This window comes from Saccostrea cucullata, unplaced genomic scaffold (genome assembly GCF_032062105.1).
Source record: "Saccostrea cucullata isolate Sc308-1 unplaced genomic scaffold, CSIRO_AGI_Scuc_v1 ctg86, whole genome shotgun sequence".
NCBI lineage: Eukaryota > Metazoa > Mollusca > Bivalvia > Ostreida > Ostreidae > Saccostrea > Saccostrea cuccullata.
In genome coordinates, this window is record NW_026930361.1 from 282412 (window position 1) to 293953 (window position 11542).

General features: G+C 34.5%; 2 protein-coding genes across 2 annotated transcripts; one reads left to right on the forward strand and one right to left on the reverse strand.

The window, feature by feature from the left end:
- Positions 1-2375: 2375 nt before the first annotated feature.
- Positions 2376-5569, reverse strand: LOC134283817 (integrin beta-1-binding protein 1-like). Its single transcript, XM_062766294.1, has 5 exons — positions 5501-5569; positions 5030-5197; positions 3456-3551; positions 2963-3112; positions 2376-2774 (listed from the first exon to the last, which is right to left on the reverse strand). The coding sequence occupies exons 1-5, from the start codon at positions 5528-5530 to the stop codon at positions 2709-2711; spliced, it is 510 nt and encodes a 169-aa protein (XP_062622278.1). The 5' UTR covers positions 5531-5569; the 3' UTR covers positions 2376-2708.
- Positions 5570-5782: 213 nt separating this feature from the next.
- Positions 5783-11493, forward strand: LOC134283830 (transcription elongation factor A protein 1-like). Its single transcript, XM_062766333.1, has 9 exons — positions 5783-5982; positions 6230-6298; positions 6613-6724; positions 6837-7061; positions 7322-7375; positions 8406-8560; positions 9111-9257; positions 10110-10181; positions 10509-11493. Exons 1-9 carry the CDS (start codon positions 5914-5916, stop codon positions 10515-10517), a joined length of 912 nt encoding a protein of 303 aa, XP_062622317.1. The 5' UTR covers positions 5783-5913; the 3' UTR covers positions 10518-11493.
- The last annotated feature ends 49 nt before the right edge of the window (positions 11494-11542 follow it).

Genomic DNA, 11542 nt, shown 5'->3' on the forward strand with positions numbered 1-11542 from the left:
TACCATAATTTTTTTTAAAACATATAAAATACTCAAAGATTTTTTTTGGTTGAGATTTAATGTCTGACAGGTTTTAATATAAAATTCATATGGGTATGGTGATTCCACCCTATCCCATAAAATTAGTTTTTATAGATTAACAATTTTATATAATATAAGATTAGTCTACAATGCAATATCAAATTAGTTTTAATTACTTTTCATCAAATTCATTTTAAAACTTAGGCTAGCCAGAAAGAGCTATTTTTAATCCAACAGGCTCACCCATTTGCTCAATACTCAAGGGATATAGATAACACCATGCTCTAGCTATCAGCGAACTCCTCACACTCAAAACTCATTAATTTCTCTCTAATTTGACATGCAATTTTCTGTTATCAAAATTCTTCTTGAGTCTTGACCAGTGTTTGATAATTACACTCATGGGAGAGGTAGGATTTCTAACATACATAATATTTGTTATAGATTGCTGTCAAGTATATGCTTTAAAATAATAAGTATTTTCTTGAATTAGCACTTTTTTAATAAGGACAGTGCAATACTCTTACATTATTTGGGATATGTAAATGAATAGTAAAAAGACACATCTTTTTAGCTCACCTGAGCCGAAGGCTCAAGTGAGCTTTTCTGATCACATTTTGTCCGTCGTCCGTCCGTCTGTCTGTCCGTCCGTCTGTCCGTCTGTAAACTTTTCACATTTTCGACTTCTTCTCAAGAACCACTGGGCCAATTTTGACCAAACTTGGTACAAAGCATCCTTGGGTGAAGGGGAATTTAAATTGTTAAAATGAAGGGACATATCCCCTCGCAAGGGGAGATAATTATATAGAGAAAAATAGGGTTGGGTCATTAAAAAATCTTCTTCTCAAGAACCACTGGGCCAGTAAAGCTGAATCTTACGTGGAAGCATCTTGGGGTAGTGTAGATTCTAAATTGTTCAAATCATGACCCCCGGGGGAAGGGCGGGGCCACAATGGGGAATCAAAGTTTTATATAGAAATATATAAGAAAAATCTTTGAAAATCTTCTTCTCAAGAACCACTGGGCCAGAAAAGCTGAAACTTATGTGGAAGCATCCTGGTGTAGTGTAGATTCTAAATTGTTCACATCATGACCCCTGGGGGAAGGGCGAGGCCACAATGGGGAATCAAAGTTTTACATAGAAATATATAGGAAAATTCTTTGAAAATCTTCTTCTCAAGAACCACTGGGCCAGAAAAGCTGAAACTTATGTGGAAGCATCCTGGTATAATGTAGATTCTAAATTGTTCAAATCATGACCCCCGGGGGAAGGGCGGGGCCACAACGGAGAATCAAAGTTATACATAGAAATATATAAGAAAAATCTTTGAAAATCTTCTTCTCAAGAACCACTGGGCCAGAAAAGCTGAAACTTATGTGGAAGCATCCTGGTATAGTGTAGATTCTAAATTGTTCAAATCATGACCCCCGGGGGAAGGGCGGGGCCACAATGGGGAATCAAAGTTTTAGATAGAAATATAAAGGAAAAATCTTTGAAAATCTTCTTCTCAGGAACCAATGGGCCAAAAAAGCTGAAACATGTGTGCCCATGGAAGGATCATGGGGTAGTGTAGATTTCAAAATGTCTAAATTATGATCAGTGGGGTAGGGTGGGGATGCATTATGTATAACAAGGGGGAAATCTGGTAGAGAACAGAATGGTCAACGCTTCTCAGGTGAGCGATGTGGCCCATGGGCCTCTTGTTTTAAAATTTCATTTAAATCAAAGGTCACAGTGACCTTGAAATAGCTCGCGACACACCTTCTACCTAAGATGCATAAACTGGCCAAGTTTGATGATTGTAAGTCTTATAGTTTTCTAGTTATGGGCCGGAAAGGATTTTTCCAAATTTGGCTATATCTTCTTAATTAAAGGTCAAAGTGACCTACTTTTTGTGCGCGACACACCTTCTACCCAAGATGCATCAGATGACAAAGTTTGATAATTCTAGGCCTAATTAGTATTAAAGTTATGAGCCGGAAAGGGAAAAATGTGTGACAACGGACACGAAGCCTATAACATAATACGTCCCGTCTTAAGACGGGCGTATAAAAAGATATTGTAGACATACTTTTTTCCACGGGGTCATAATTCAGCGGAATCTCTATTTCTGTTAAATCCGCTGGTAGGAAATGATGCGAATATCTTAAGACTCTCCTTATTTGCCTTATACATATGTACTTGTATTAAGTTCAATAGGTCTAATTTCCAGGGAAAATTTGTGACCGCGAACATAGTGTAAATTAATACCAGGCAGAAAAAAGTACTTCTACAGTAAATCAACTGAATCATGAATGCAAGAATTGGAGAGATGAATTTACTTCTAAGGAAATCTTTTCAATATTTTTTTTTTTTATGGCCTCTTATACATAATGCAAAGATATTTTTACAATAGCTTTATTTACTAGCTGAAAGCAAAGTTTTAAATTAAAATGTTTCCAATAAAAATTCCAAGACTAGGAGGGAGATCTCCATGTCCTTTAGTTTATGCAGAATTCTGCAAGCACTATGACATGGCCGACTGTCATACAACCGTAGTCTCCATTACTTGTCCACCACACTGACTGGCTACAGATGGTCCATGTTGACCAACTTACTTAGGACTTCACACTCCTTGGGTGGAGGACAGTATTGAATGGTATTGAGTATTATGGCTCATACTTTTTCATTTGAATTGACATCAGATTCAAGACTTGTCTGTTATGGCATCAAAAATTCTGCGAACCAACTGGCAAACATCATTGGCTAATTCCTACAAACAAGTAAAATTAATATAGAATTAATTTGTCATATTAACATGCTCGAATTTTCACTGAAGTCAAAATGTATACTCTTATTTGAATACAGTATATGTGAATAACATTGAACAATGCATCAGTGTTTGATATAATGCAACAGTGCCTAAGAAAGTTAAATTCAAATATTTTTTTGCATACATACCTCACTATGACATTGGAAGACAAAGCACTGAAACACCTCTTTGTTGACCTGCAGCTGTCCTATCTTTAGAGCAATGTTAGGGCGACCGAATCCATCCTCATACTGGACAACCTCAGCTATTGTGTGGAGGGGGTGTCGCTGTACAACCTCCTACAATACAAAACACAGATACATGTAGACAGACAGACAAGCTACACTCATACTGTACAACCTCAGCTATTGTGTGGAGGGGGTGTCGCTGTAGAACCTCCTACAATATATAACACAGACAGTCAAGGCATAGATGATAATCTTTACAGCCTTGTTACATCAAAATATATTCAAATAAAAAAAAAAAAAAACAAATTGAAAATTTCCATTTCAACATCATACTTTAAAGTCTTGTTGATGCAATTTTACAGCAAACTTATTTAATCTTTAGAGAGCAGTCCTGTGGTAGGTGTATATAGAGAGAGTATGATATAATATTATAGGAATAAGACAAGTTGCTTACTTGGGTCCTTTTATTTTGGACTTGTATTCCATGTCTAGAGACCGTAAAGAAAACTTGATCTTTTTCTCCTACAGTAATAGGAATGTCACCTGATATCTGCCAAATAAAAAAATGAATCAGACAATATATTAAATACACAAATGTCCAATGCTTGAAAAAAATAATTCCTCAAATGTCACAAACAATATTTCCTCAGTCATGTAATTTTAAAAAAAAGTTTGATGTAAAGCAAACTACCTTTATCTTACAAGAGCTTCTTAAACCCTGTCTATAAACTAAATCTCTCTTTTAGATCTCAGCTAAATTTCCTCAACTCTGTGTAAAAGCTATGTTAGATCTTACCTTAGATTACATGTATTCATTAAATCTTACCTCAGCTCCACCACTCTAGCTGTCTATGAGCTGAGCTTCTGTGTTAGGTGTTACCTGCGCTCTATAAGCTGAGCTTCTGTGTTAGATGTTACCTGAGCTCTATTAGCTGAGCTTCTGTGTTAGGTGTTACCTGAGCTCTATAAGCTGAGCTTCTGTGTCAGGTGTTACCTGAGCTCTATAAGCTGAGCTCCTGCGTTAGGTGTTACCTGAGCTCTATAAGCTGAGCTTCTGTGTTTTGTCTTACCTGAGCTCTATAAGCTGAGCTTCTGTGTTAGGTGTTACCTGAACTCTATAAGCTGAGCTTCTGTGTTAGGTGTTACCTGAGCTCTATAAGCTGAGCTTCTGTATTATGTCTTACCTGAACTCTATAAGCTGAGCTTCTGTGTCAGGTGTTACCTGAGCTCTATAAGCTGAGCTTCTGTGTTATGTGTTACCTGAGCTCTATAAGCTGAGCTTCTGTGTTTTGTCTTACCTGAGCTCTATAAGCTGAGCTTCTGTGTTAGGTGTTACCTGAGCTCTATAAGCTGAGCTTCTGTGTTTTGTCTTACCTGAGCTCTATAAGCTGAGCTTCTGTGTTAGGTGTTACCTGAGCTCTATAAGCTGAGCTTCTAGGTTAGGTGTTACCTGAGCTCTATAAGCTGAGCTTCTGTGTAAGATCTTACTTAAGCTTCACCACTCTGTCTATAAGCTGGTCTTCTGTATTACGTTTTACCTGCACCCTGTAAGCTGAGCTTCTGTGTAAGATCTTACTTAAGCTTCACCATTCTAACTGTCTATAAGCTGATCTTCTGTATTATGTGTTATCTGCACCCTGTAAGCTGAGCTTCTGTGTAATATCTTACTTAAGCTTCACCACTCTAACTGTCTATAAGCTGATCTTCTGTGTTAGGATTTACATGAGCTCTATAGAATGAGCTTCTGTGTAAGACCTTACCTGAGCTCTATAAGCTAAGCTTCTGTGTTAGGTGTTACCTAAGCTCTGTAAGCTTAGCTTCTGTGTTAGGTGTTATCTGAGCTCTATAAGCCGATCTTCTGTGTTAGGTGTTACCTGAGCTCTCTAAGCTGAACTTCTGTGTTATAAGCTGGGCTTTTGTGTTAGATGTCATCTGAGCTCTATAAGATGAGGTTCTATGTTATAAGCTGAGCTTCTGTGTTAGGTGCCATCTGAGCTCTATAAGCTGAACCTCTGTATAAGATCGTACCTGAGCTTCCTCCACTCTGTCTATGAGCTGAGCTTCTGTGTCTCTCTTTTGTGAATTTCCTATTGCAATTTTTTCTATATTTCCTAGGTAGTAAACATCAAATGTCTTCTTCTGCATCAAAATGTGTTCTTTTTCTTTCAGTTTCATTGTGTTCTCATTTATTCCAGTCTAAAAATGAAGGACAAATAGAAGATCACTGTTAAGATACATTAATTAGCTTTATTTGTGTTCAACATATATTCTCTTTAAAAGAGTGGACAGGCTTTCGCCTACATGTAGGTTGAAGCCTGTCCACTTCTCTAAAGAGAATAGTTCAACACAGATTGACTTAGTAATTTGATTCTTGAAAACAGCTGTTTTAAAACTGATTTTTGAACAGATGTGTGATAGATATTACTTTGATCGACATTTCTCAGTTATGGTATAATCATAAAAAATGAACTGGACAAAACGCGAATATCTAAAACTTACACTTGATTTTAGATTTTTTCTTGGAAACATATCAGTAATCTTCTTTGAAGGTTTTACTTTCTGTTTTTCACTTTAGTAAACCCGTCTGGGGTAAACTTTTAAACTCCGGATTATATTGTTTTTTTAAATAAGAGGTCCCTTCAGAAAAAAACATAACCAAAATATACTCTTTTAATTCTTTAAATTCCCATGTATTAAAATCTTAAAATGATTTATTTATTTTTGCAAGAGAATAAAAAGAAATATTTAAGCAATCATTTCCAGTCGGGTTCGGTGTTCTCTTAGCGCCATTAGTGCCCTCTAAGAAAGCAATCAAATTCAGAGGAGACAAAATCCCTAAATATTCCAAAGAAATAGTCGCAAATCAGAACACAAACACATTCAATAAAGTGCATTATTATTCAAAGATAAAAATGAGCTGTGAAGACGAAGTCATGAAGATCGGGAAGAAGTTAGAAAAGATGATTTCCAACAACAGTGCCGTGAGTATTCATGCGTGTTCAAGTTATCTCCCGTGTTTCTGGAAATTATAGAAAAGGGGGGGGGGGTATTGTACATCTAGTAACAAATTTTTTACTAGCTTGATACTTTATGCACCATATATATTTAGCTATGGATTCTATCATTGTGAATAGTATTTCTGAATGTAAATTTGTGCATCAATTTGGATTTCAAAGCTGACAGTTAAACTATTTATTTTATTATTACAAAAAATTATCATGTTTATAGGATCACGGAGGTGCAGATGATTTATTAAACAGATTAAAAGACATTCCTATGACCCTCACTGTATTACAGGTATTGTTTATGTTACATTTTCATGATTATAGTTCTCGACTTCATCCTGAGAATATCCGTTTGCTTTCAATCAATATAAACATATAAAGTATAGCAGAACTTGTTAATTACGAACACGGATACTGCGAATTTACAGATATAGCAAAGTCATCTTGGATCCCCAGCTATATAGATTTAATGAATTTCTTATACGGTTATATTAAATTACTGATACAGCGAAGTAATTTCATAGGTCCCAGTGACTTTGTTATAACCGAGTTTTGCTGTATACATTGTTTTCAGTATAGAATGATTGTTTTAATTTATCCATACAGAAAACTAGAATTGGAATGACAGTTAACAACTTTAGAAAAGCGGCATCAAAGGATGAGATAGTGGTTCTTTCAAAGACTTTAATCAAGAGCTGGAAAAAACTTTTGTCCACAGGTAAGAGGCTAATTGTAATAACAATAGCACTCTAGTTATCTTCATGGGGTCTTTAAATGGTTAAAGTTATTTATTTTCAAAAAACAAAATTTACCAAAAAAAATTTTTTCAGATTCCACACCATCGAAACCTGATAAAAAGGAAAAAGAAAGGGAGAAATCTTCAGGATCACCTGACCAGTCTGACAATAATTCAGAAATGTCAGAGTCCATGGACAGTCAGAGCAGCCAGGGGAAGACACTGATGAGACAGGACTCCGAGGCTTCCTTAACTAACGATCCAGTCAGACTCAAGTGTAGGGAGCTTCTGGCTGCTGCACTCAAACTGGATGATGACAGTATGATTCATTTTTTAACGTTTTACAGTATTTTTATAGTAATTTGTTTTTCTTCCAAATATGTTTTCATGTACATAAAGTTAAAAAAATTAAGTACAATTATGTAAAATATATTTTTCTATTACATGTAATAATACCGGTACATGTAAAGATTCAATGTCTACTGGTGACTACATGCTCTTGTGATTTGATGTTTTCATGCCTTTCCAAGATTTTAGTTGCTAATCAAATTTAACTTTTTTGGACAATTTTCTTTACAGCTATCATTCCAAATGCACAGAGTGCAATAGATCTTGGAGGAAAAATTGAAGATGGTATCCTTGTCTTGTAGTGAAAATATATCAGTCTGATTCTGTTAACTTAGCACTAATATGTAAACATTGTAAAAAAAATGTATGAAAAAAGTTGCATGTTTTACATGCATTAAACATTGCTAAAGGAAAATCATAATCTCTTCATTTTCTATAGATTCCAGAAAAAAATATGTTTTTAAAAAAGTTGCTTAGGTTTTATAACTGTTTCTATAATATTTGTAATAACTACTAAGTAGGGCTGTCATGGTTAACCGAAAACTCGGTTAACCGCTCCGAAATGGCATTCGGTTCGGTTCGAGTCAGGTTTTTTTTTATCTTTTATATAATACTAATTTGCTTGCAACACGCGTTGTGATTGGTTGTTTATTTCAATTAAAGGTTCTTTAACCAATGAAAATACAGGTAACATCGAAGACATTTAAACATGGCATACACATGTGGAAGGAAAACCAAATCACAAGTAATTGTTTTGTCAACCACGTCCCCTACTTTCAAAAACGTGAAGTATTCCCACACTTGTGATTTGGTGATAACTCTAGTCAAAAACTATATTTATTTTATTTTATTTTAAACAAGAAGTTTATTACTTTGTTATTTTTTGTTACATTTAACAACTTGTTCTGTTGAATAAAATGGATAGAAATTTGTGTCAGCAAAATAGTACTTTCTACAATGTCCTTAATCCTTATTATCCTTTGATATATATAAAGATGTTTTATTTAAATTTCAAAATGTGAACCAAACCGAACCGAAAAATGTCTGAACCGTGGCAGCCCTACTACTAAGTAATGTTTAAAGATGATAGGTATTTTTTTAACATTAACTAAAATGCATTCTAGATTTTATAACTGTGGCTTAAACCATTGTATATCATAAAATTAATACCTGAGACACTCAGGTAATCAGTTGCAAATAAAGTTTGATTTCTTTTCAGCTTGTTCTCTAAAGTGGCTGAAAAACTTAAATGACATTGCAAATGTTTATATTTTAATCATAAAACTATGAAATTATTTATCCTTGACCTTTGTAGCTATATTTTTGGAATTTAAGAATACAGAACAGAAATACAAAGCTCGGATAAGAAGTCGTGTCGCCAACTTGAAAGACAAGAAAAATCCCAAACTAAAGGAAAGAGTTATAATGGGGTTGATACCTCCAGAGAGCATTGCAATAATGACAGCTGATGTAAGTGATTTTTGATTTTTTTTTTTTTTTTTTTTTTTTTGCATATAATTGGACAGTATACTTAAAGTTAGTTCAAATTAATTTTTTTGTAATTACTTTGATTATCACCAGGGTATATGAGAAGCAAATTCATGCAATAGCATGAGTATCATTCATCCTCTTGACTGTATTTATAACAGAAATGGACAATGGATAGAGGAAGATACTAATTCACTGTATATAGATATTTAGAAACATTCAAAGATTGTCAGAGGTCCAAATGTTTTAATTTTCTAAATATATCTTTATGTTGCACAAAAAAGAGTATTTTTCAGTATGTCAGCATTTACTGACAGCAAAAGGAGGCACCACAGGCCGGTAGATCACTTTAAAAAAAAAACTGAGGTGCTTCCCAATTTAAAAGTCGAATTTAACCATTCCAAATGCCTGTGGGAGACACCTGTGCATTTTTGGCCAAGGTCGAAAGGGGTCAAGACAAAGTGCACTGTAGGGTTTCATAATGAAGCTGGAATATATATTAGGCAATCCATAATCTCAATTCTACTTGAAGGAAATGGCAAGCGATGAAATGAAACAATTGAGAGCCAAATTCACCAAGGAGTCCATTGATGATCATCAGATGGCCAAACAAGAGGGTACAGTCACAGATCTGTTCAAGTGTGGAAAGTGTGGCAAGAAGAACTGTACATACAATCAGGTGAGGGGCACTGGAATCTGGTGTATGTTTTCCAATGAAACGCTAAGACCTAGCTCCAAGAGGAAAATTTAATCAACTCTTCTGTTATATCTTTCCCCAGACCCGTGATCACTGGCAAATCAAGTTTTCTGGTCTATCTCAAATATTTTTTTGCCCCCCTTCGAATAAGGGAGAGCATATTGCTTTGCTGGTTTTCGTTCATTTTCTTCGCAGAAGTTTCACATATTAAAATGAAATTTTGTATACAGATTTATCATAAGAATATCTAGATCAGGTTCTGTTTTGGATAGGATTAAGCCATTGTGAACAGAGTTATGCCCCTTGGACTTAGAAAATTCCAATTTTTTGCAGTTTCTGTTCATTTTCTTTGCAGAGATTGCACATACCAAAACGAAATTCAGTATACAGATTTGTCATAAAAATATCTAAGTCAAGTTCTGTTTTGGGTACAATCAAGCTATTTTTGACAGAGTTTGTCCCTTAGACTTAGAAAAATTTCAATTACAATTGTATTTGAGGAAGAGTGGGAATGGATGTTTTACAAAAATCTCTTGTTTAGTTAGACAAGGATGTGCTTTATGTCTAACATACTCAAAAACAGTGCCCTTGAGTTAAAGCAATCACTTAGAATTCTAATTCAAAATCAAAACTGATTAAAACTGAATATTCTGGGGCCTGTTTTATAGGATTGAATATTCCTGACCCATTTACTAATTAACCTCTTTGTACAGTTTCCTTATTCTTTGCAAAGAGTGTCCTTTAATTGGGTACCATTATCATATTTTGTCCAGTTCTGTTCTTTGTTATTTATAAAAACCTTCAGTCTGATCAGTGCCTGATTTTGCTTTTCAGCTACAAACGAGAAGCTCTGATGAACCTATGACGACGTTTGTTTTCTGTATGGAGTGTGGTAATCGATGGAAGGTATGTCACATCAATCTCATTGTAAACAGTAGAAATGACTTTGGTTTGAAAATAGACTAAGGACTAGTACAGTAAAACAGCTTATAATGAAGTGCCAGGGAGGGACAATTGTTATAAGCAAAATTTGTTATATCCCTTGATATTTTTAAGTCACAGTGAATGAAAATTACTTCGTTGTAATCATCAATTCGTTATAAGAGTGTTTGCTACCACCATGTTCTACTGTGTCTCAGTGAAGAGAGAGCTTCGATTTAATTGTAAACGCTTCAACACCAGAAAGTATGATATCATGAGAGAGTTAAAGTTGCTGTTTCCTTTTTTTTTCAGTTTTGTTAATAACATGAAGATGTGTACTCTCGTCATAACTGGAAGGACTGTTGGAACTGAAAATGAAGTTATGTATTAAAGACAGCCCAAAAAAAACAACTATGAGATTGTAATCTGTGATTGTTTTAAGTCACTATGATCCAGATTCCGAATGGTCCAACCTCCATTTTCATCTGTAAAATAAGCATACACATTCACCATTTTGTACAGATTTTCTATTCCCTCGGATTTCGTGTCATATCATATAACTATTTCTCATGTAGATTCTCGTTTTCTTTATACATATGCTTGCTGAAGTTCATGTCTCTGTGTGATAACTTGTCATTTTAACATTTTGGTTGCAAGAGTATTATATTTCATAAAAATTTAGAGTTTTGATGTGAACTGTACATTGTTGATTTTAACACTTATTTTCTTTTGGGAGATTATTTATTGTTGAAGTATTACGGTGTTTGGTTTTGAAGAAGCTAGAAAGAACCTATATATGTATAGTTGTCAACTTCTGATTTGGAACCAATTTCTCTTGTTCAAAAATGTTATCTGTAAAAGTCAATAATCATCAAAGCTTTCCATCAAGAATACAAGGTTGACACATTTTATTTATATTTGTAAGGAATCACCTCTGAAAGATACATTTAATACAAGTACATACTTGTATCATATAGGAAACTGGTACAGATTTTTCCAATTCTGTAAAAAATAATTGGTTTAAAGACATTTTTGACATTTGGGGGAGGGGGTGTGATTTTATTAAGCTGCACAGATTTTTACCCAGCATTTGTTTCATGTGGTAAAACATTTCACAAAATGCTGTGCTATTTATAGTTTACATATTCATACTACATAGTGTGAACAGAGATTTACAATGTTACTAAATGTCCTTTTGTTAAGATTTACCTTGTACAAACAGTGGAATGTACATTTAATTTATAATAATGTTACCAGATGACTTGTTATCAATAAAGAAGCGTCAATATGAATACAACCAGGAGTTAATGTTCTTTGTATGGTCTGCATATACATGTATGGCCTTG

Bases quoted from the DNA above. Each gene is read 5' to 3' on its own strand.
- LOC134283817 (XM_062766294.1), bottom strand. From the start codon at position 5,530: ATGTTTCCAAGAAAAAATCTAAAATCAAGT. The intron at 5,198-5,500 runs GTAAGTTTTAGA...CTTCATTTTTAG, and splicing joins GAAAAAATCTAAAATCAAGT to ACTGGAATAAATGAGAACAC. The intron at 2,775-2,962 runs GTATGTATGCAA...ACTTGTTTGTAG, and splicing joins TCTTCCAATGTCATAGTGAG to GAATTAGCCAATGATGTTTG.
- LOC134283830 (XM_062766333.1), top strand. From the start codon at position 5,914: ATGAGCTGTGAAGACGAAGTCATGAAGATCGGGAAGAAGTTAGAAAAG. The intron at 7,062-7,321 runs GTATGATTCATT...TTTTCTTTACAG, and splicing joins ACTCAAACTGGATGATGACA to CTATCATTCCAAATGCACAG. The intron at 8,561-9,110 runs GTAAGTGATTTT...TTCTACTTGAAG, and splicing joins TTGCAATAATGACAGCTGAT to GAAATGGCAAGCGATGAAAT.